Source organism: Nicotiana tabacum, chromosome 4 (genome assembly GCF_000715075.1).
Source record: "Nicotiana tabacum cultivar K326 chromosome 4, ASM71507v2, whole genome shotgun sequence".
Lineage (NCBI taxonomy): Eukaryota > Viridiplantae > Streptophyta > Magnoliopsida > Solanales > Solanaceae > Nicotiana > Nicotiana tabacum.
Genome location: NC_134083.1, coordinates 19496528 through 19518092, shown reverse-complemented (window position 1 = coordinate 19518092; position 21565 = coordinate 19496528). Strand labels below are relative to the sequence as shown.

Below are 21565 nucleotides of genomic sequence, written 5' to 3'. Positions count from 1 at the left end.
AATTTAAATAATGAGTTTGACTAATATACATGATAATGTAATTTTTTTTTAATATAATCTGATCAGCTACTATATTTTGGATTAGTCGATAACGAAAATATTCTCTTTACATTACAGATTTATACAAGTTAAACTCTTAAATAATGAAAACTCATAAATAACCACCACCTATTATGGTGGATAAAATATCCGTAATTAGAGTTAGATTCGAGCCATATAAATAAAATACTTATCAATAATATGAAGTATTTTGCTCTTTAATGGGCTTGCTGGTCCTAATATAAGAATCTAACACTGGATGAGATTGAGAAAATCAATAAGAACTCCTAAATAAGAATATAGAAAAAGAAAAATTGGAATGGGATAAATCTATAACATTTCAACATTTCCAAGAAAATAATTCCCCACTAAACAAGACAATCATTGTTATCTTCACAGTTTCCTCAATTACTACTATTCCATAAAAACCGGCTCCCACACTTTTATCCTATTCTGACTTTTCCTCCTCCGCCATTTTTTCTCACAAGACTTCGTTACACACACACACACACAGAGCTCATTTCTATTTCCTCCGATTCACTCCACAGCAGCAAAAAAGAAAGGGGAAAAAACGAACTATGTCTGATGAAGAGGTGTTCATTGGGTCTATTGATCAAGGCACCACTAGCACTCGATTCATAATCTATGACCGTTTGGCTCGCGCCGTTGGATCTCACCAGGTTGAATTCACTCAGTTTTACCCACAAGCAGGGTAAGTAATTCACTAATCACTGATCATCCTTTTAATTTTTTTTGCATTAAAGATTTGATCTTTTTCCAAAATTGATAATCGGGTTTCCGGATTTTCATGCATCCACGTTGACTGTGTATTTTTTCTCTCGTTATTGTAGATGGGTGGAGCACGACCCAATGGAAATTGTGGAGAGTGTGAGGATCTGTATGGCAAAGGCTCTTGACAAGGCCACTGCTGATGGACATAACGTGGATAGTGGACTCAAAGCTATTGGGCTTACAAATCAGAGAGAGACTACTGTTGTATGGAGCAAATCCACTGGCCTTCCTCTTTACAACGCCATTGTTTGGATGGATGTCCGTACCAGTTCTATTTGCAGGTCTTTTATCAATTTCCCATTTTTTTCTGTTTCTTGATTTTGAACCAAATCGAACTTCGTTTTCCGATCAGAATCAGTATCTGTTTTTTCCCTTTAATGCATACACATTTGTTTATGTAGAGTATTTGTTAAAGGGGATAACAACTAGTTTGGGTTAAGATTAATTTTATTGGTACCCTTACATTAGGCCCAAAGTTGGAGTCTTTTTTAGTACCCTTGGTTCATAAAGCCAACCTAACTAGTTTGGGAGTGAGTCTAGTAGTTGTTCTTTTATACACATTCACACATATACTTTTCTTAAGCAATGTATTTCTTCTGAAAGGGGGTGTGCTGGCGAAATTCTTAATGGACTCATGTTTATTTTCTTGGAGTAAAGTATGGCGTAATAGTTTAAGGCCTGAGTTGTCATATTTTCTAGGGATTTTAACACAAATATCCAGCTAGATTCACTGTTTATTTTTTCTAACCGGTATACATAGATTATACACAGTTATACACATAGTCGGCAATTTTTAGTTTAAGCGATTAGGTGAGCGGCTATTAGGGTTAATTCTTCTATTTTTGTATGTCGGTTAGGAAATGTGTCTTCGCGGTTGTCTGCATTCTCGTTGATCAATCGTTTGTAGTTTTCTTTCCAGTTCTTAAGGTTTGAACTAATTGTGTGCTTTACTACTAAATCTAACGAATGTTGACTTTTTTATCTATAATTTGTGTATTATCAGAAAATTGGAGAAAGAATTGCCAGGGGGACGGACTCATTTTGTTGAGAGTTGTGGTTTGCCTATAAGCACTTATTTCAGTGCATTGAAGCTTTTGTGGCTGTTGGATAATGTGGATGGGTTGAGTGAAGCTGTTAAAAAAGGGGATGCCGTGTTTGGAACTATAGACACCTGGTTAATCTGGAACCTAACAGGAGGTGTGGAGAATGGATTACATGTCACTGATGTCTCCAATGCGTCGAGAACTATGCTGATGAATCTTAAAACCCTTGACTGGGATAAATCCACACTTGACACCTTAGGAATTCCTCTGAATATTTTGCCGAAAATTATTAGCAATTCTGAGATTATTGGGAACATTGCTAAAGGATGGCCAATCACTGGAATCCCTATCGCGGGATGTCTTGGTGATCAGCATGCAGCAATGGTCGGTCAATCTTGCCGGAAAGGTGAGGCTAAAAGCACATACGGAACCGGAGCTTTCATACTTTTGAACACAGGTGAAGAGATGATTAAGTCAAATCATGGGCTGCTAAGCACAGTAGCCTACAAGCTGGGGCCAAAAGCACCTGTCAATTATGCTTTAGAAGGCTCCATTGCCATTGCTGGTGCTGCTGTTCAGTGGCTTAGGGACAGTCTTGGCATTATCAGCTCCGCTAACGAAATCGAGGAGTTGGCATCAAAAGTTACCTCAACCGGAGGAGTGTATTTCGTTCCAGCATTTAATGGATTGTTTGCTCCATGGTGGCGTGATGATGCTTGGGGGATTTGTGTTGGTATAACTAGATTTACCAACAAGTCTCACATTGCTCGGGCAGTACTTGAAAGCATGTGCTTTCAGGTAAAAGATGTGCTTGATTCCATGCACAAGGATGCTGCACAGAAAAGTGATGATAAGACTGAGGGGACGGAATTTTTACTCCGTGTGGATGGTGGCGCTACAGTCAACAACCTTTTGATGCAAATTCAGGTTTGATTCCATCCCTCCCTTGCCATTCAAGCTGAATACTATTCCTTCTTTCTTGATTTATTCTGCTTCTGCAGCCCCTTTACATGCTTTTTCTCACAATATTTTTGGCTTATTCAAATGTGAAACTGGAGTAGCAGGGTATCCAGTTCTTTATAAACATCAAGAGACGTCGGAAATGGCTTTTGTAGTAGAATACAGTACTGTAATTTTTGCTTGAAATTTTAGACTGGATAAAGGGTTTAGATTAGGATGAGTACATTATTTCCTTCATCGGGTATACTAACAGGATAATGTGATTCTCTGTCTATTGGTTTGTTCCTCTATGTTTGGGTACAACACCGAGGTCTCCATGCATCTAAAAGGCATAAGCGTCGAGAGAGTTCATTAAACAGCTCATTATTACAACCCTTTTAGACTTTAGTAATTGGATACCTTCTTTGGTTTGTCTTCTATCTTTGTATTTCATTCATCTAGAATCTCGTATCCAAATCAGAAAGATTTACTGATTTGTTTCAGTATGTTGCCCCTGCTGTACATGTTAAAGCAACAGCTGATTCCTTTGGAAGCAATGGATTAATTTTGTATTTTACATAATGTAGGCTGACTTGTTGGGTAGTCCGGTTGTAAGACCAGCTGATATAGAAACAACAGCTCTTGGGGCAGCCTATGCTGCTGGATTAGCGGTTGGAGTCTATACGCAGGATGAGATATTTTCTTCAGGGGAAAAGATGAAGAAAGCGACTACATTCAAACCCGTGTTAGAAGAAGAATTGAGGAAGAAGAAGGTGGATTCTTGGTGCTTAGCTGTTTCAAGATCGTTTGACCTGGCTGATCTATCTCTATAATTGACTCTGATCGAACCCTTGAACTTACCTTCATATTATTGATGTTTTAGGTCTTTCCCTTTCTTTTCTTTATATACCAGTGATGCTTGATTTTAATAAATTCCTTTGGTTATTAACTGTGAATCCCTCCCTCATATACATAGTTTCTTTCTTTCTAATGTAATTAACTGGTACTCACATGAGGGATAAACAGATAGAAAAATAAGGTTAGCAACAACAACAACAACCCAGTGAAATACCACAAGTGGACACGCAGACTTTACATCTACTCTGAGGAAGGTAGAAATGCGGTTTCCGACCTGAATCATTTTCCCGCTTGTTCTGGTCTCCATGTTATAAGAAATGTTTCCTCTGTGATGATACTTGCTATTGTATGACAAGTAGTACAATCCAACTAGCGTAATGGGCTTTATACGCTTCAACTTTCTATCTACATACAATTGGTATCTACAGAAAGCATCATTGTATTTCTTATCTTCTTCTGTTCACTAGCTCTAATCGCTTATACCATAGACATCTACGGACTGAGAAATTTGAAGGAGAAATACCATTCTTTTTGGGGATTACTTCAACTGGATCAGCGCTGCAAGCTGGGAACAAAATATATATATTATCGCAGAAGTGAAAAATAACTACTGTATTAAGTTATAACGACAGAGTTTTCTTACCATTGATATGCTGTTGCATCAAAAAGGAACAAAAGATTTACCCCCTCTGCCACAAGACTTTAAACGACGAGAAAACTTTCATTTACCACTATTTCTCCAATTTTCTGCAATGCAAGAGATTGAATGGTAGCAAGTTGTAACCACTTGGAGAAACTGGTTTCAGTTCTTCTCCTTATATAAGTAGAAAGAAAAAATTAAGGAGAAGAATTGAAATCACTTTCTCTTACCCCACTTGTGGGATTACACTGGTTTTGTTGTTATTATTGTAATTGAAATCACTTTCTCCGAATCATTACAACATGCTACCACTCAAGCTCTTTATCGCTACATTGCAAAAAATTAGAGCAATGGCGATAAAAGAAAAGTTTATCTCACTGTTTAAACTGGCGGAAGGAATAAATCTCCATTTTCTTTTTGTCAAAGCTACTAATCATTTGTATTGTAAGAAAACTTGATCATTATATAGTAGTCTTTTTTCACTTCTACCATTAAATTTTAGTCTAAGTTTTGAGCGCAATCCGATTGAAAGTAATCTCCAAAAATAAGGTTCTCATTCAGAATTTCTTAGATGCTTATGTAAGTTAGTTCTTCATTAATGTGGTCCACATTATTCACTCAGTCATTTCTTATTTCCTCCGGTCCACTTTAATTAATTTTTTGATCTTTTTTTGTGGTCCACAATATTTGATTTTTTCAAATATCAAGAAAGAATTAACTTTTTTTTTCAAAGTTGCCCTTGGAGTAAAGAGCCCAGTAGTATTTGTTGTATTCTCAATGAACAAATTAAGGTTAATATGATCAATTAGTAACAACTAATTAAATTACATTCTGTATACTGCTTTATTATACAACAACTCAAGTATCCAATAAGAATAATACCTACATTGTAAAACTGTTGCATTACCAAGCGTTTCGTCCCTGTGTATAAGTTTTAACTTGACACTGCCGTTTGCACCAAAATCTGGGAGATTTGCACAAAGGATGACTTGAGGCAACTGTTCAGATTTTGTCCAAATTTAAGAAAGTTTGCAAAAATAGCCTTGGCGTTACACAACCGAAAGTTCTATCAAATAAGTGCTACAACAGAATAACAGAACCAAAAATCAGAACTTTCGAAAGCATGCGCAAAAACTTTTGCTTTTGCTTGAAAATTAAAAAGAATAAAAGTGAAAAATTCAAAAACTTAAACTTTCTAACAACTAATTGGATGAGTTACTAACTAAAAAGAGTATAAGACAATGAATTGGATAATAATAGCATTATAATACAAACAAGTGTTTTATGTTGTTTACATTATCTCATCCAATTAATCAATATTGTGGATCACATCGGAATTTATTGGTTTATTATATTTGAGAACATTAAATAGCCAGACTCCAAAAGCTGTTCTTATTTTCACTAAATAATTATCTATCACTAATACCTTCTTAGAATATTTGACATACGGACGCCATTTGTGAAAACCAATTTTATGATAAATTACACGAGCTAAATATTACGCTCCTTTTCTACCCTCTTCGCTAATGATTTGATTTCCTTCACAATTGTTTCAGTGAATGAAAATATGTTTCTTGCCTTTGTATAAAGAGCAAACTTAAATTTTGAATATATGAAGAAATTTAAGCGACCATTAGAAATTAAAATCCGGGCAATTTCCTCATAGATGGAAAAGAATATAACCTGAAATGAAACTCAGCAATTTATTTTCCCAATAAATAGAGGGTGGTACTAGAAAGAATATATAGATGGTGGCTACCAAAAGTATAATATGTTATAACTTACATTAAACTGTTCAAATTTTAGAGGAAAAGATCGAGTAGCAATAATAAATTCTCTCGCTTTATCCTTGAAAATCAATCTAGCTTCCTTCTCACGTCCACCAAATAATAATTGTTTACTATTGCAATAGGAGATGTTTGTTCTCAAAACAAAAGTCATCCATAGTGGAGAACAGGAAACATATTAATCCAATAGTTTATTTGTAATTAATTAAACAATGTGTTTTAGTCGTTAATCGCGTTATTAAAAAAGGGGGTTAACTTTTTTCTTTTTTTAAGCACAAATGTTTGTTTTGGCTAGTTAATTTTCTACCCAACAGTAGTGATTGGAAACCTAGTCTACTGTGCTATGATTTTGTCGTCCACACATTGATTCTCATGATTGAGTGTTTCTTTGTATATCTCGATTTTCATCAAATTCGTATCTCGCATCATGTCATCTTATAATCAACTTTTGACAAAGAATGGGGTATTTTATTTGCACGTGTTTTTTAAGGGGTGGAGAAGTGTACGCCAGTCCAAGAATTTCAAGAGGGTCCTATCCCAAAAATAAAAATAAGAAATTCACCTTTATACTACAATAATAACAATATACTCATTATCACAAGTAGGGGTGTTCATGGTTCGATTTGGGTCGGTTTTACTTTAAAAAAAACAAACCAAATAAATCGATTATTTAAATTGTTGAACCAAACCAAACCAAATTAATAGAAATTTATAGGTTTCGGTTTTTGTCGGGTTTTTTTCGATTTTTTGATTTTTTTGGTTTTTTGTCGGTTTTTTCTAAGAATACATTAGTTATGGCCACATAGAAATTTTCGGCTCCTTTAGTACTCTAGCCAAAGAGTACAGCTAAAAGAGAGAAGTTATATGACCTTTCTGGCCACATAGAAAAATTAGACTAGCATGTCCAATTTCTATATCACTCACTACTCAGACATGTGCACTTAAAACTTCATTACACAAATAAATACACATCTACAATCCCTCATAGAAAAAGAAATGCAACTTTGCAGTTGAAGATGGAGCTAATCATCATACACACACATTAATGCTATTTTATCACCCAACTTTAGAAAGTTTACAGAAGATTGCAAAGTCACAAAAGTTATATTATAATAATAAAATTAAAATAGGATACAGTAAAACAGTTTTTCATATGGTAAAGTAAAGCATCCACATCAAAAAATACATCCAAATTCCAAGCAACAAGAATATGGTTGAAGCCAGTTCCATCATCTGATCTAATCAATGCTCAAAACATTGTCGGAATATTTTGAAAGATAAAAAAATAAAAATATTAAGCATTAAGTAATTCACAAATATAAATATATTCATAATGAGTTAAATGTTTAAAATTACCTTTTTCAACTATTTCAAGTTTTTGGATTTCTTCTAAAATATTTTTAATGTTGCATTCTTTGGGAGTTGACCTGAGCCATTGTTGTGTGCAAATTAGAGCCTCTACCGTCTTTGGCGATAAAGAACTTCGATATGAATCAAGAATCCTCCCACCGGTACTAAAAGTCGATTCAGATGCAACGGTAGAAATAGGAATTGCAAGAACATCTTTTGCAATCCTAAAAACAATTGGATACCTTTTACTTGCATCTTTCCACCAAGACAAGATATTAAAATCTTTGGCCAACTCCAAATCATCTGTCAAATACCTCTCAATATCAGTCTTACTTCCTTCATTATCTTGCTCTTGCAAATATTTTTCCCGTTGCAATTTCCGTATCTCTCTAGTATCACCTTCACTCAGCGTACTAACTTGACCTCCCAAAATCTCATCACAATTTACAGCAGAAGAATCTTTATAGCAATTATACAAGCGAGATAGAGTATCCATCACTTTGTCTGATCTCAAATTTTCCGCCACAAAACCATAAGATTTAGCAAAAATAAACTTTACATACCTCATCTTATACCGAGGATCTAACACAACAACGACAAATAATAATATATTCATATTATCAAAGTCACCCCAATATTTATCAAACTTGAGTTTCATCTTAATAGCCATATCAATCAGAACTAGATCATCACCTTGAGAATTTTTGGCAATAAAGTTAAGAAGATAAAAAAGCTCATAGAAGAAAGAATTTGAAGTAACATACAAAGTTCCTGAAAATTTCAAAGTAATTTGGTAGAAAATGCCAAGAAACTTTGTAAAAACTTTTACCTTCTTCCAGTCATCCCCACTTGAGTGCGCTGCTTTCTAATCATATCTAGACAATACTTTTGGTACTTGTGATCATCAATATACATTCTTGAAAAGGCCTTCTCAAATTTTATAGCTGTACTTAATATTATTGTCACGCCCCGAACCTAGGAGCGAGACAAGCACCCCGTGCCTCACCTAACCTGGCGTACCAAATTGCGACTAAGGGACTCTGAACACATAATGTCATACTTTAGCCATGGGGCCACCTTGCAAGACAATTTGCGAAGCAAAATATAAAACTGAATGGAAACTAGCACTAACTAAATATCAATATAAAGCTAGGCCGACAAGGCCGTCATAGCTACTACAGCTGACAAACCACCAATTTATACAAACCCAACATACTGCACTAACCAACAGGATATGCCTACAAGCCTCTACTGATAGATGTACTGTGATCGGAACAGGGCCCCGACCTACCCATAACATATATACAGATATACATAAGATGTACAGAAAACTCTAGTCCTGGCAACTCCGAAAGACGTGGAGCTTACCGATCAGGCGGAACTCGGGAAACACCTACTGAGGAGGTCTACCCGTCTGTCTGTCTGAACCTGCACGCATGAAATGCAGCGCCCCCAAAAAAGGGACGTCAGTACGAAATAATGTACCGAGTATGTAAGGCAATAAAATAACTGAAATCTGAAACTGAACTGATAATATGATAACTGAAATTAACTGGGAGTCAAAGATGATCTGGAGATATACTTACCTGCTGATACTGACTCAACTCCTTCAATATAGTAAGTAAAATAATTGTACGGCCTTATAAGGCTCGGTATATATATAACTGCTCTGCCATACTAGGCTCGCTTCTAGGCGCTCGGCCATACTAGGCTATGTATCTCGACCATGCTGGGCTCGCTCATAGGCGCTCGGCCACAGTAGGCTCGGTATATAACTTTCCATCTGATCAGAGGTTGCCCAATAGGGGCCTGCCCATCGATTATAGCTCGATGGTAATGAAAATACTGTAATACTGTATATATAGGCTTGCTGCTCTCTTGACTGAAAGAAGACAATACTAAAATTGAATATAGAGTCTCGATAAGGAATAATATTGTAACTTATGAGACTAGAATAGTGTGAATAAATTCATGAATATGAACTTCTCTTTTGTCTCATTACTAACACATGTAGCTACGAGATCATGCCAAAATGAAGGAAGGCTTAGCCTTAACATACCTTATCACAATCTTTTCAATCACCAAGTTGAACTCACCTCTTCGCACCTTAATCTACAAGAATGATAATAATACTATCGTTAAGTTACGAAAGGTACAACTATCGCACAACGAACAACAAACCTATTTTGTATTAAAACGGGCAGCATCTCCCCTATAATATGCCCTTCCTCCAACTTCAAGATAACACCAACAATACAAGGACATAACAATAACAACATATATACATCATTTTCCAGCCCTATATACACCATCAAATACTACAAAACAGCCCAACACACCCCAATCTCTTCGTACACAAAACGACCACCGTAGTAGTGTCAAACGACCCGAAAATGTTATGACGAACGACCAGCCAACCACCCTACATTTATATGGTGTTTATAAACCCCCTTCCTCCTCCAAAACTCCACAAAATAGTAATAAAACACGCAGCCCAACAGCAACACAAAACAGTCCACAAAACAGTCCGCTACAAGTGAATAACTCGAACTCACGGCTTCCGATCACCGTCCCGTGAGTTCTTACAAGTATAGAACGACTTACCATGAATTTAAAGCAGAAAAAATGGATGAAAGAGAGCAGTAAACTCACCTTATTTGTTGGATAACTCAGCTCCTATCTTGGTTCTTCAAACTCTAAGTTTTACCTCCAATTGGAACTTGAAAGGGAGAGAAAATCAATTAGGGTTTATGGGAAATTTTTGGGAGGATTCTTTGCAGAGCTTATGTCTGGTTATTATGCTCTATTTTAAGTCTAATATATGAAGAAAATAGGCCCTTAAAAGGCCTCTTTGGACGACCCGAAATGGCCCATTTTTGGGCTTTCATTTAAGCAAGTAGGTGACACACCTACTTGTCACCTAGCAGCTTGCGCAGTATCGCAAAAATGCACATATCTCTCTACTCCGATGTCGTATTGACAAATGGTTTAATGCGTTGGAAAATAGACTCATAGATCTTTAATTTGATGTGTGGAACACACCATAACTCTAAGTATATTGGGAGAAAATTGCAGTTACATTTGACCCAAAGTTTCAGTAAAACTTATGAATGTAACTTGTGATGACTTTCATCGACTTTTGTTCCACAACTCGCTTGACTTAAAAACATAACACACGGATGTAATACGACTAATATAAATCATAACATAATCTCTTTATCATGTTAATCACCCTAGTCTCACCCCAAAGGTACATGTTATAACATTCCCAACTTGTCGACTTTCGATGAAACATTGTTTTATTTAATTGCTTTAGCTTCTGAACTGTCCAACCCTCTTTGTACTTGTTGTTCATGATCTTCAATATTTGTAACCTCAGAGGTAACATGATTAACTTACTTTATATACTTTTAAATATTATCTCATTTTTTTGTCCTACATTAGTTTACTTACGACGCATTTTTACATACGAAAATATAGGGTGTAACAATTATATAAGTTGAGTTCCACCTGGTTTCAATATCTAAACTCAAAAGGCCATGACTATCAATCTTTACCTTCTCAATAATTGATTTAAAGGAAGTTAATCTTGCAGAAGAGGACTTAGCATACTTTACAACATTTCTGACCCGAGAAATAGGCTCAATATGATCACTTAATCCTTCTTCTACAATTAAATTCAAAATGTGAGCATTGCATCTAACATGTAGAAAGTCATTTCCCAAGACGATTCCTTTCCAATCCTCAATCCTCCCTTTCAAGTGTCTAATTGCTGCATCATTAGCAGTTGCATTATCTAGGGTCACAGTGAATAGATTTTCAATTCCCCAATCTAACAAATAAACCTCAATACCCTTTGCAATTGTTTCACCCTTATGATCTAGAACTTGAAAAAAGTTCAGAATTTTTTTTTGCAAGTTCCAATTATCATCAATCTAGTGGGCAGTTTTAACCATGTAAGTTAGGTTTTGGAGCGATGTCCATGTATCACTAGTAAGACATACGTGTTGATTTTGAATATGCTTTTTAAGCTTTTCTTTTTCCTCATGATAAATTTTTAAACATTTCCTAGCAACAGTCAAACGAGAAGGTAACTCAAAATTAGGCACAACAATTGACATTAATCTTTTAAAACCTTCCTCCTCGACGACTCTAAATGGTTGTTCATCAATGATCACAAATTCAGCAATAGCCCTTCTTACTTCATTGACATTATACACAACTCTTTCTCGTTTACAAGTACCAACACTACCTCCCTATCCGCTTCTTTTAATTGGGTAAGACCTGAGTGTCGGCTGTGTTCTGTCAATGAATCTAAAAGGGAATTTCTTACAAACAATATTCAAATAGTTCCATAATGTAGTAGTCCCATTTATATTAGTATCAGAAGCAAAAGTTTTAGTACAGAAACTACATTTTGACTTATGCTTACCATCTTTATCAAAATATTTGTAAAAGTATTTCCAAATGCCTGATGTTTCCCTCCCAAGGCCAGAATCATTTTCAGAAGGTGCTGCTCTTTTATGCTTTTTAGGAGGTGTAGGAACACTTGAATTAACAACTGGAGTATTGTTGCCTTCAAGTTGAGGAATTTCATGAACCTCGGCTTCTGAAGGTTTTATTTCCATCTGCTAAGAGCGAAGAATCATACAAACAGTGGTCAAGAACAAAAAGAACTACATAAGTGATACAAAAATACTTTACAATTTCATGTAATTTTTTCCAAATTATCCATTAAAAAACGATAACTAGTTGGGTTTAAAACCAAAAAGAAAGGCAAAAACCTGCTCATTTCTCATAGTTATGGTTGCCATCTGTCGTTATTCAAATCATAAAAATGAATTTCTTGAAGAAATTTGAGTAGATGACTCTGTTGTTGTGTACAATATCAAGAACTTTAGAGGGAGAGAGGAGAGAATTTTGTTTGGCCTGGAAGCTGCGTATGTTCTGTTGTGAAGGGGTGAAAGAGAATCAAATAAATCCTAAGAAATTAAAGACCTTTTGTCTGAACAGGCCAATTTGACTTAGGCCCATTGCAGTTAAAGAAATATTTCATAGGTTAGGCCCAAGAGTGTAAAATATTACATATACTGTAAAGAAAATTTTAAAAATAATATATATATATATATATATATATATATATATAAAATTTAAAATAGGTATCTATATGATCAGTTTGGTTTGATTTTTTTCGATTTTTGTTTTTGTATAAAACCAAAACCAAACCAAATTTTGTCGGTTTTTTAAAATTAGAAACTAAACCAAGTTAAATCAAAAAGATGTCGATTTTTTTTTCTCGATTTGGTTTGGTTTTCGGTTTGGTTCGGGTTTTCGATTTTTCGCGAACACCCCTACTCACAAGTATAATCTGGGAAGATAATATGTATGCAGATCTTACCCCTATTTTTGAAAGTAAAAAGACTATTTTTGATAGACTCTCAGTTCTATACAGAAAAAAAAAAATAGAAATAGAAGAACATGATCACCTTGTTTAAACTTCAAACATTTTTGTTTAATAGCAGCGATATCTATCAATTTGTGCATTCCTTGATTATTCAATTGAGCACCTCATGTTTCCCACAAGCATGGGTGAAGCTACGTGTCTAAACCGTTCGTCGAAAATTTACACTACATATATAAATAAAACAGTAGTAAGTTTTAGAGGTGTATAACATATATTAATTTTACTTATTTCAAGTTGAACACTCTTAAGGAAATTTCTAGTGTTGTCAATGCCACAAGCATTTCAAGCACTTTTTTTCGAACTTGAACAAAAAAATTGTTTAAACAACTTTTTTTGTTCTATGGTTAATTTGTATTGACATGATTGAAATTTGAAAACTCTTTTTGATACGGAACGAAAAGGGAAAGGTGATGGATTGAAATTTGAGGCATAATGGGTAAAGTACGTACGTTCATGATTTGCCATGTCGATGTTTCTAAAAATGGATGAGCCTACATTTCCATTGACATCAGCAGTAGACTAAAACAAAGGGGTTTTCCTTGTGTCAATCAACATGTGTGCCAATGCCAAATTCAAAACTTTGAGGCCCCTGGGATCCATGCAAGAACAGAGGCATGATATTATTCCATTCTTTCTTTTCGCATTGGGTTGGCATATTATTCCATTCTTTCTTTTCGCATTGGGTTGCTTGCCGCACATTAAGCAAGAACAGAGTTTAGGTTATGCAATGATAGTACAAATTAATATTCATAATTAGGCACTTGTTATAAGATAATTCACTTAAATTTTAATGACAAAATTTAATTAACAATTTAGTAAAAATGATAACTAACTAGTTTACACGTGGTTAAATTTACACTTATCATGTCAAAAATCAATTACACTATCAATTGTATATAAAACTTTAAATCTTATAGAAAAAATCCGATTAAGATATATAAGTTTTTTGTGATAATTGTATACGGTCAAAATCGGGCTTGTCCTTCGTATGACTGATCGAGACTAGAACGTGATAGGGCAAGGTTCAAACTCGTGTTATATCGAACCATGGTGCGAAGTTAGATTGCCGAGCTCGTGACCCAGAGATCGATCAAGATCGAGATCGGCCAAGATCGAGACCGGCCAAGATCGAGACCGAGCAAGATAGAGATCGAACGAGACCAAGGGAAGCTTACCGAGCCAAATAACGAAAAGCCGAAATATCCGCAATCGGGCATGGATCGCGGCGGAAATCCCGGCACGTATCAAGAAAAGGCCGATTAATTAGCCTATCATGGGGTTCCTTACTGTATTTAGAATTGTATCAAGAGTAGGACTCCCCTACTATATAAAGGGGGTTTGATCATTTGTAAGACACATCACATTCACGCAATACAAAGCAATATACTGCCTTCTTCTAGCTTTCAATATCTTGCTACTCTGTTCTTATATAAGTTGAATCTTCACTTGGTTCGAGGGTGATCGAACTTGAGGGCCAAGGCTATTCGATTCGTTTGGTTTGCATTTATTTCTTTCTCAGTCAATTTTAACATTAATATATATATATTTCCTTAATTTGTGCCAAGTTATATCACGTATCCTTAGAACCCGTATAAATTCAATTGTTATCCGTTTTTAGGGTAAACAGTTTGGCGTCCACCATGGGGCTAAGGACAATAGTGATTGCCTCATACTAACTTTCATAACACACACTATTTTACACTTGTTCTTGTGAGTATCTTTGATTCCAAGCTAAAACACAAAAATGTCAAACTCTCAATCAACACCTTAACATGTTGACAATGAGTCCGGTCACCAAGGAGAAAATAACAACATAGCACCCGATAACGAGATACCAATTGCTGATCCTGCTGGAATTCCGATCACAGATCCGATCGACGCTAATTCGCATGTGGCTATCGATGCAAATTTGCCTACCGACCCCGAAAATAGCGTTCGTGGTGGAGCCCAATCAGTAACCCGGAACACACAAAACGTTGAAGGATAAGGGATCAACCTATGAATGATCTTCGAAATGTTGCAAGCTCAACAGACGGCAATAGCTAGTTACAAAACCAAAGCCGCGCACCAAGCAGGACTGAGCCCGATCCTCCCTGGGAAGTCACCCGCGGGGATGAATCGATCGTAGATAGGTCAAACGAACGTGAATCGAGGGCTAGCTCCGAAGTTATAAATATGCTTGAGGAGCTGACAAAACAGATAGAATCAGGGGAGAAGAAGATCGAGGCTAACGACAAAAAGGTGGAAACTTATAATTCCAGGGTAGACCAAATCCGAGGAGCACCTCCAATATTGAAGGGCCTGGATTCTAGGAAGTTCGTACAAAAACCCTTTCCTCCGAATGAGTCTCTGAAGTCAGTCCCCAAAAAATTTCGCATGCTTGAGATTCCTAAGTACAACAGAACGACTAACCCAAACGAGCATGTTACCTCTTACACATGTGCAATTAAAGGGAATTATCTAGAGGACGACGAATTCGAATCCGTGTTACTAAAGAAATTCGGGGAGACCCTATCAAAGAGATCTATGATATGGTACCACAATTTACTACCTAACTCTATTGATTCTTTTGCTATGCTTGTAGATTCTTTTGTAAAAGCACACGCTGGAACCATCAAGGTCGAAACCAGGAAATTAGACTTTTTTAAGGTAAGACAGAAGGACAATGAAATGCTCAGAGAATTCGTGTCTCGATTCCAAATGGAACGGATGGACCTACCACCGGTTGCCGATGATTGGGCAGTTCAAGCTTTCACCCAAGGACTCAATGTTCGAAGCTTGGTGGCTTTGCAACAATTGAAGCAGAATTTGATAGAATACCCGGATGTAACTTGGGCCGATGTACATAGTCGGTACCAATCGAAGATCGGGGTCGAAGATGACCAACTCGGGTCTCCTTCCGGGTCCGTTTATCCTATCGGACCTGTCGACAGAATTAAGAGGGATATCGACCCAGAACCAAGGTCGAACAGGGGTCGATACCAACCGTATAATGGAGATCGTATGGGCAACGAACCTGGGCGCAACCCTATACGAGGTGAGAGGAGAAATGATCGAGGCCAGAGCTCTCGAGGGCTCATAAGCAAGAATGGTTTCGACAGGCATACCATACCTAAAGAAGCACCGCGGTTGTCAGAATATAACTTCAATGTTGATGCATCCACCATCATATCGGCTATCGAAAGCATCAAAAATACTAAATGGCCCCGACCTTTACAAACCGATCCAACACAAAGAGATCTCAACCAAATATGCAAATATCATGGCACACAGGGCCACAGAACGGAGGATTGTCGACAATTGAGAGAAGAAGTAGCACGGTTATTCAACGACAGGCATCTTCGAGTATTTCTGAGCGATAGAGCTAAGAATCATTTCAGAAACAGGGATTCCAATAAACATAATAAACAGGACGAGCCCCAACACGTCATTCATATGATCATCGGAGGGGTCGATATTCCTCAAGGTCCGATGATAAAGCGCACCAAAGTATTAATCACAAGGGAAAAATGGACTCGAGATTACATACCAGAAGGAAATTTATCTTTTAACGACGAGGACGCAGAAGGAATCATACAGCCCCATAATGATGCACTGGTAATTTTTGTACTCATGAATAAAACTCGAGTTAAATGTGTGTTGATTAATCCAGGTAGTTCGGCCAACATCATTCAATCGAGGGTCGTAGAACAACTCGACCTATAGGACCAAATCGTGCATGTGGCCCGAGTCCTAAATGGATTCAACATGGCTTGCGAAACTACTAAGGGAGAAATAACGTTGCCTGTAAACGTAGCCGGCACCACCCAGGAGACCAAGTTTTATGTGATTGAAGGAGACATGAGGTACAATGCCCTGTTCGGGAAACCATGGATCCACAACATGAGGGTCGTGCCCTCGACCCTTCACCAGGTATTAAAATTTTCAACACCAAAAGGGATAAAGATGGTTTATGGGGAGTAGCCCGCCGCAAAGGAGATATTTTCCATCGATGAAGTAATTCCAATATCAACAATCTCATCGACAAAGGACTCAGGTTCGAAAACGAAACAAGAATCCAAATAGCAATCATCGATGCCAACCTCAACCCAATCGGACAAGCAAGGGATTGATGAAGACGACGATTACGGGGTTCCTCGATCCTTTAAAGCTCCTGATGATTCCGATGCTACTAAATCGACGATCGAAGAGCTGGAAAAAGTTATACTAATCGAACATCTTCCCGAACGAAAGGTATACCTGGGCACAGGGTTAACTCTCGAGCTCAGGAAAAAACTTATTCAATTTCTTATAGCTAACATGGATTGTTTTGCTTGGTCCCATGTCGACATGATAGGGATCCCACCGGAAATTACCACCCATAAACTAAGCTTGGACCCGAAGTTCCATCCGGTGAAGCAGAAAAGAAGACTCCAGTCCGAGATCAAGCATGCCTTCATCAAAAACGAGGTAACCAAGCTTCTTAAAATAGGGTCCATCCGGGAAGTAAAATACCCCGAATGGTTAGCAAACGTAGTGGTAGTCCCTAAAAAAGGAAACAAACTTAGAATGTGTGTAGATTACAAAGATCTAAATAAAGCATTCCCCAAGGATTCTTTTCCTTTGCCTAATATCGATCGCATGATCGATGCCATGGCCGACCACGAGATCCTCAGTTTTCTCGATGCCTACTCCGGGTACAACCAAATATAAATGAACCCGGATGATCAGGAAAAGACCTTGTTCATCACTAAATATGGAACCTATTGCTATAACGTAATACCATTTGCATTAAAAAATGTTGGTGCCATGTACCAATGCCTAGTAAACCGGATGTTCGAAGAACAAATAGGGAAATCTATGGAAGTGTACATTGATGATATGTTATTTAAGTCCCCATGAGCAGAGGACCATTTGAAGCATTTGCAGGAAACCTTCAGCATATTGAGGAAATATAACATGAAGCTAAACCCGAAAAAATACGCGTTCGGGGTCGGGTCAGGCAAGTTTCTCGGATTCATGGTATCCAACCGAGGAATTGAAATCAACCCCGACAAGATTAAATCTATCAAGGAAATCACGGTATTAGACAACGTAAAGGTCATGCAGAGGTTAACCGAGCGCATAGCCACCCTGGGGCGATTCATCTCGAGGTCCTCCGATAAGAGCCATCGATTTTTCTCATTGCTGAAGAAGAAAAATAACTTCACATGGACCCTTGAATGTCAGCATGCCTTGGAAGAACTTAAACGTTACTTATCAAGCCCGCCGCTACTTTACACGCCGAGGGCAGACGAACAACTGTACTTATATTTGGCAGTATTAGAGATAGCGGTAAAGGGAGTCCTAGTCTGGAAGAACAAGGTACGCAATTTCCAGTTTATTACATTAGCCGGACCTTAGGTGAGGCCGAAACTGGATATCCCCACCTAGAAAAGTTGGGGCTCGCTTTGATAAGTGTCTCTAGGAAACTAAAACCATACTTTCAATGACATCCCATATGTGTTGTAACAACTTATCCACTTCGAAATATTATGCATAAACCCGAGCTTTCGGGGCGGTTGGCCAAATGGGCCGTAGAAATCAGCGGGTATGATATCGAATATCGATCTCGAACAGCCATTAAGTATCAAATTTTGGCATACTTTGTGGCTGACTTCACGCCGGCCCTAGTAACCGAGGTTGAAAGGGAACTGTTGGTAAACTAGGGTACATCCTCGGGAATCTGGACCCTCTTTACACACGGTGCTTCAAACACAAAAGGGTCCAGACTCGAAATCATACTAAAACCACCCACATGCAACGTGGTTAGACAATCTATTAGAACTGTGAAATTGACTAACAGCGAGGCCGAATAAGAGGCCATAATTGCTGGTCTCGAACTAGCTAAAGGCTTGGGAGCAGAGGTGATCGAAGCCAAATACGACTCCCTCCTCGTGGTGAATCAGGTTAACGGAACCTTCAAAGTTAGGGAAGAATGAATGCAAAGATACCTAGATAAGTTACAAATAACTTTGCTCCGATTTAAGGAGTGGACTTTGCAACATGTGCCTCGAGATCAAAATAGTGAGGCCGATGCCCTCGAAAACTTAGGGTCATCGGTCGAGGAAAACGAGCTCAATTCGGGGGTCGTCGAGAAGCTCACAAGGTCAGTAGTCGAAGAAGGCCACGCCGAAATAAACTCCACAAGCTTGACCTAGGATTGGAGAAATAAATACATAGAGTATTTGAAAATCGGAAAGCTTCCCTCAGATCCAAAAGAATTGAGGGCCCTGCGCATGAAGGCAACAAGATTCACCTTATCCGAAGATGGAACCTTGTTCAGAAGAATGTTTGATGGTTCACTAGCGATATGTCTAGGACTAGGAGACACCGAGTATGTTTTGAGGGAAGTTCATGAGGGCACTTGCGAAAATCATTCTGGTGCCGAATCATTGGTTCAAAAGGTAATCTGAGGCGGCTATTATTGGATAGACATGGAAAATGACGCGAAAGAGTTCATTCAAAAATGTGACAAATGCCAAAGACATGCACCGATGATTCACCAACCCGGGGAACTACTCCATTCGGTCTTGTCACCATGGCCATTCATGAAGTGGGGAATGGATATCGCTGGCCCTCTTCCATGGGCACCAGTTAAATCTCATTTTATTTTATTTTACTTATGACTGTTTATTTTTCTAAGTGGGTTGAAGCATAGACCTTCGAGAAAGTTAGGGAGAAGGAAGTCATCGACTTCATCTGAGATCACATCATATGTCGATTTGGGATGCCATCCGAAATTATGTGTGATAGCGGGAAATAGTTCATCGGCAGCAAAGTAACAAAATTTTTCAAAGATTATAAGATCAAAAGAATCCTAGCAACACCTTATCATCCTAGCGGGAACGGGCAAGCCGAATCAACCAACAAAACCATCATCCAAAATCTTAAGAAGAGGCTAACCGACGCCAAAGGAAAGTGGAAGGAAATTCTGCCCGAAGTTCTTTGTGCATACCACATAACCTCGAAGTCCAGTACCGGGGTTACCCCATTCTCATTAGTTTGTGGTGACGGAGCTCTAATACCGGTCGAATCGAAGAGCCGAGTATCCGGCTCCGATATGCAACAAAGGAATCAAACGACGTAGCCATGAATACGAGCCTAGAACTATTGGATGAAAGGCGTGAAACCACCCTCATCCGACTGGCCGCCCAAAAAATAACGGATCGAGAGATATTACAATCGAAGAGCCAATCTTCAATTTTTTAACGTCGGGGACTTAGTGCTAAGGAAAATCACCCTCAACACCCAAAATCCGAATGAAAGGAAATTGGGTTAGAATTGGGAAGGATCGTACTGAATTCTCGAGATTACTGGAAAAGGGTCCTACAAGCTCGGAATGATGAATAGATAACAACAACCGAGCAATTGGAACATAACTCACCTAAAACGATATTATTGCTAAGGTACGACCCCTTTCCACTTCCTTTTTATTTCAGACTAACAATTGCAGCTGGTCAACAAGAAGCGATGATGGATTTTTCGGCGAATGGCACGAAGTCTTTAGGTGTGAAAGGACGTGTTGCACTCCTTTTCCCTTAGACCGGTTTTGTCCCAAATGGGTTTTTTGGCAAGGTTTGTAACGAGGCAATAATGAATCGTGCTAACTTAGAATCAAGCCCGATTACAAATAGGCACCGAAGATCAATTCAACAATATCCGAGGTTCCTTTGCAATCAACCTCGAATACTGGGGGGCTACCCTCGGATATGCGTTGTCTTCGAGTATAAACTCTAGCGAGGAAACTACTTCATAAAGGGAGGGTCTCGATAGAAATGATTTATTGTAGGGGCCAAACGGTCAAAATGAACTGTGCCCATGTAGATTGCTCGAGCCCTGGCATAAAATATATACGCATGTATGATTATTTCGATCGAGAATAAAGAGAAGCACTTTCCTTGTAATCATCTTATGTTTTAAAATTTTCCTCTTTACATCCCATTAAAGAATTTCGTACTTCTGAAAAATAACAAGCCTAAGGGCATTACATAACTAGAATGTGAACGATCACCCCCTCACTCGGGGGCTGCCGTCCAACTCAAACCGTCCAAGTCATCGAGCCTCAGGGGCAAAAGACCTATTAGGCAACTCCCCGGTTTCTAAAGGTCACGACCACCCCACTCGGGGACCGTTATCTCAGGCAAGTCCGGATGACTCAGGAAAATAAGCCCAATGGGAAGTTCCTGAACTAAAAGGCTACGGCCAATTTAACACGGCTCGGAGACATCCGAGACCCGTAACAAAAATAGGCCTTCAAAAAAGAGAAAATTTTTCACAACCGGTTCTAAAAGGCTGCCCTTGACAAAGTCATAAACTTAAGATATTTTTGGGGAAAAATCTTCGGTAACGTCGAACTCCAACAACGCCTTAACCCAGAAAGTTAATAAAAGTAAGATTTGTTCGAAACCTCGAACACAACCTTATTGTTTCACGCTAAGGCATTCTGACCTTTGTGAATATAAGTAATAAAGCAAAGAAAAAATTGAGAGCCGAAAGGGAAAAAAAGGCCTTATATATATATATATATATATATATATATATATATATATATATATATATATATATATATATATATATATATATATATATATATATTTTTACAAAGGCCAGATCGGCCTAATACAAAAAATTA

At 37.8% G+C, this 21565-nt stretch overlaps 1 protein-coding gene across 1 annotated transcript; it reads left to right on the top strand.

Annotated features, from left to right (window-relative positions):
* Nucleotides 1-355: 355 nt before the first annotated feature.
* On the top strand, nucleotides 356-3769 carry LOC107831988 (glycerol kinase). The gene is made up of 4 exons (XM_016659784.2): nucleotides 356-751; nucleotides 891-1112; nucleotides 1835-2801; nucleotides 3401-3769. The coding sequence occupies exons 1-4, from the start codon at nucleotides 618-620 to the stop codon at nucleotides 3644-3646; spliced, it is 1569 nt and encodes a 522-aa protein (XP_016515270.2). The 5' UTR covers nucleotides 356-617; the 3' UTR covers nucleotides 3647-3769.
* The last annotated feature ends 17796 nt before the right edge of the window (nucleotides 3770-21565 follow it).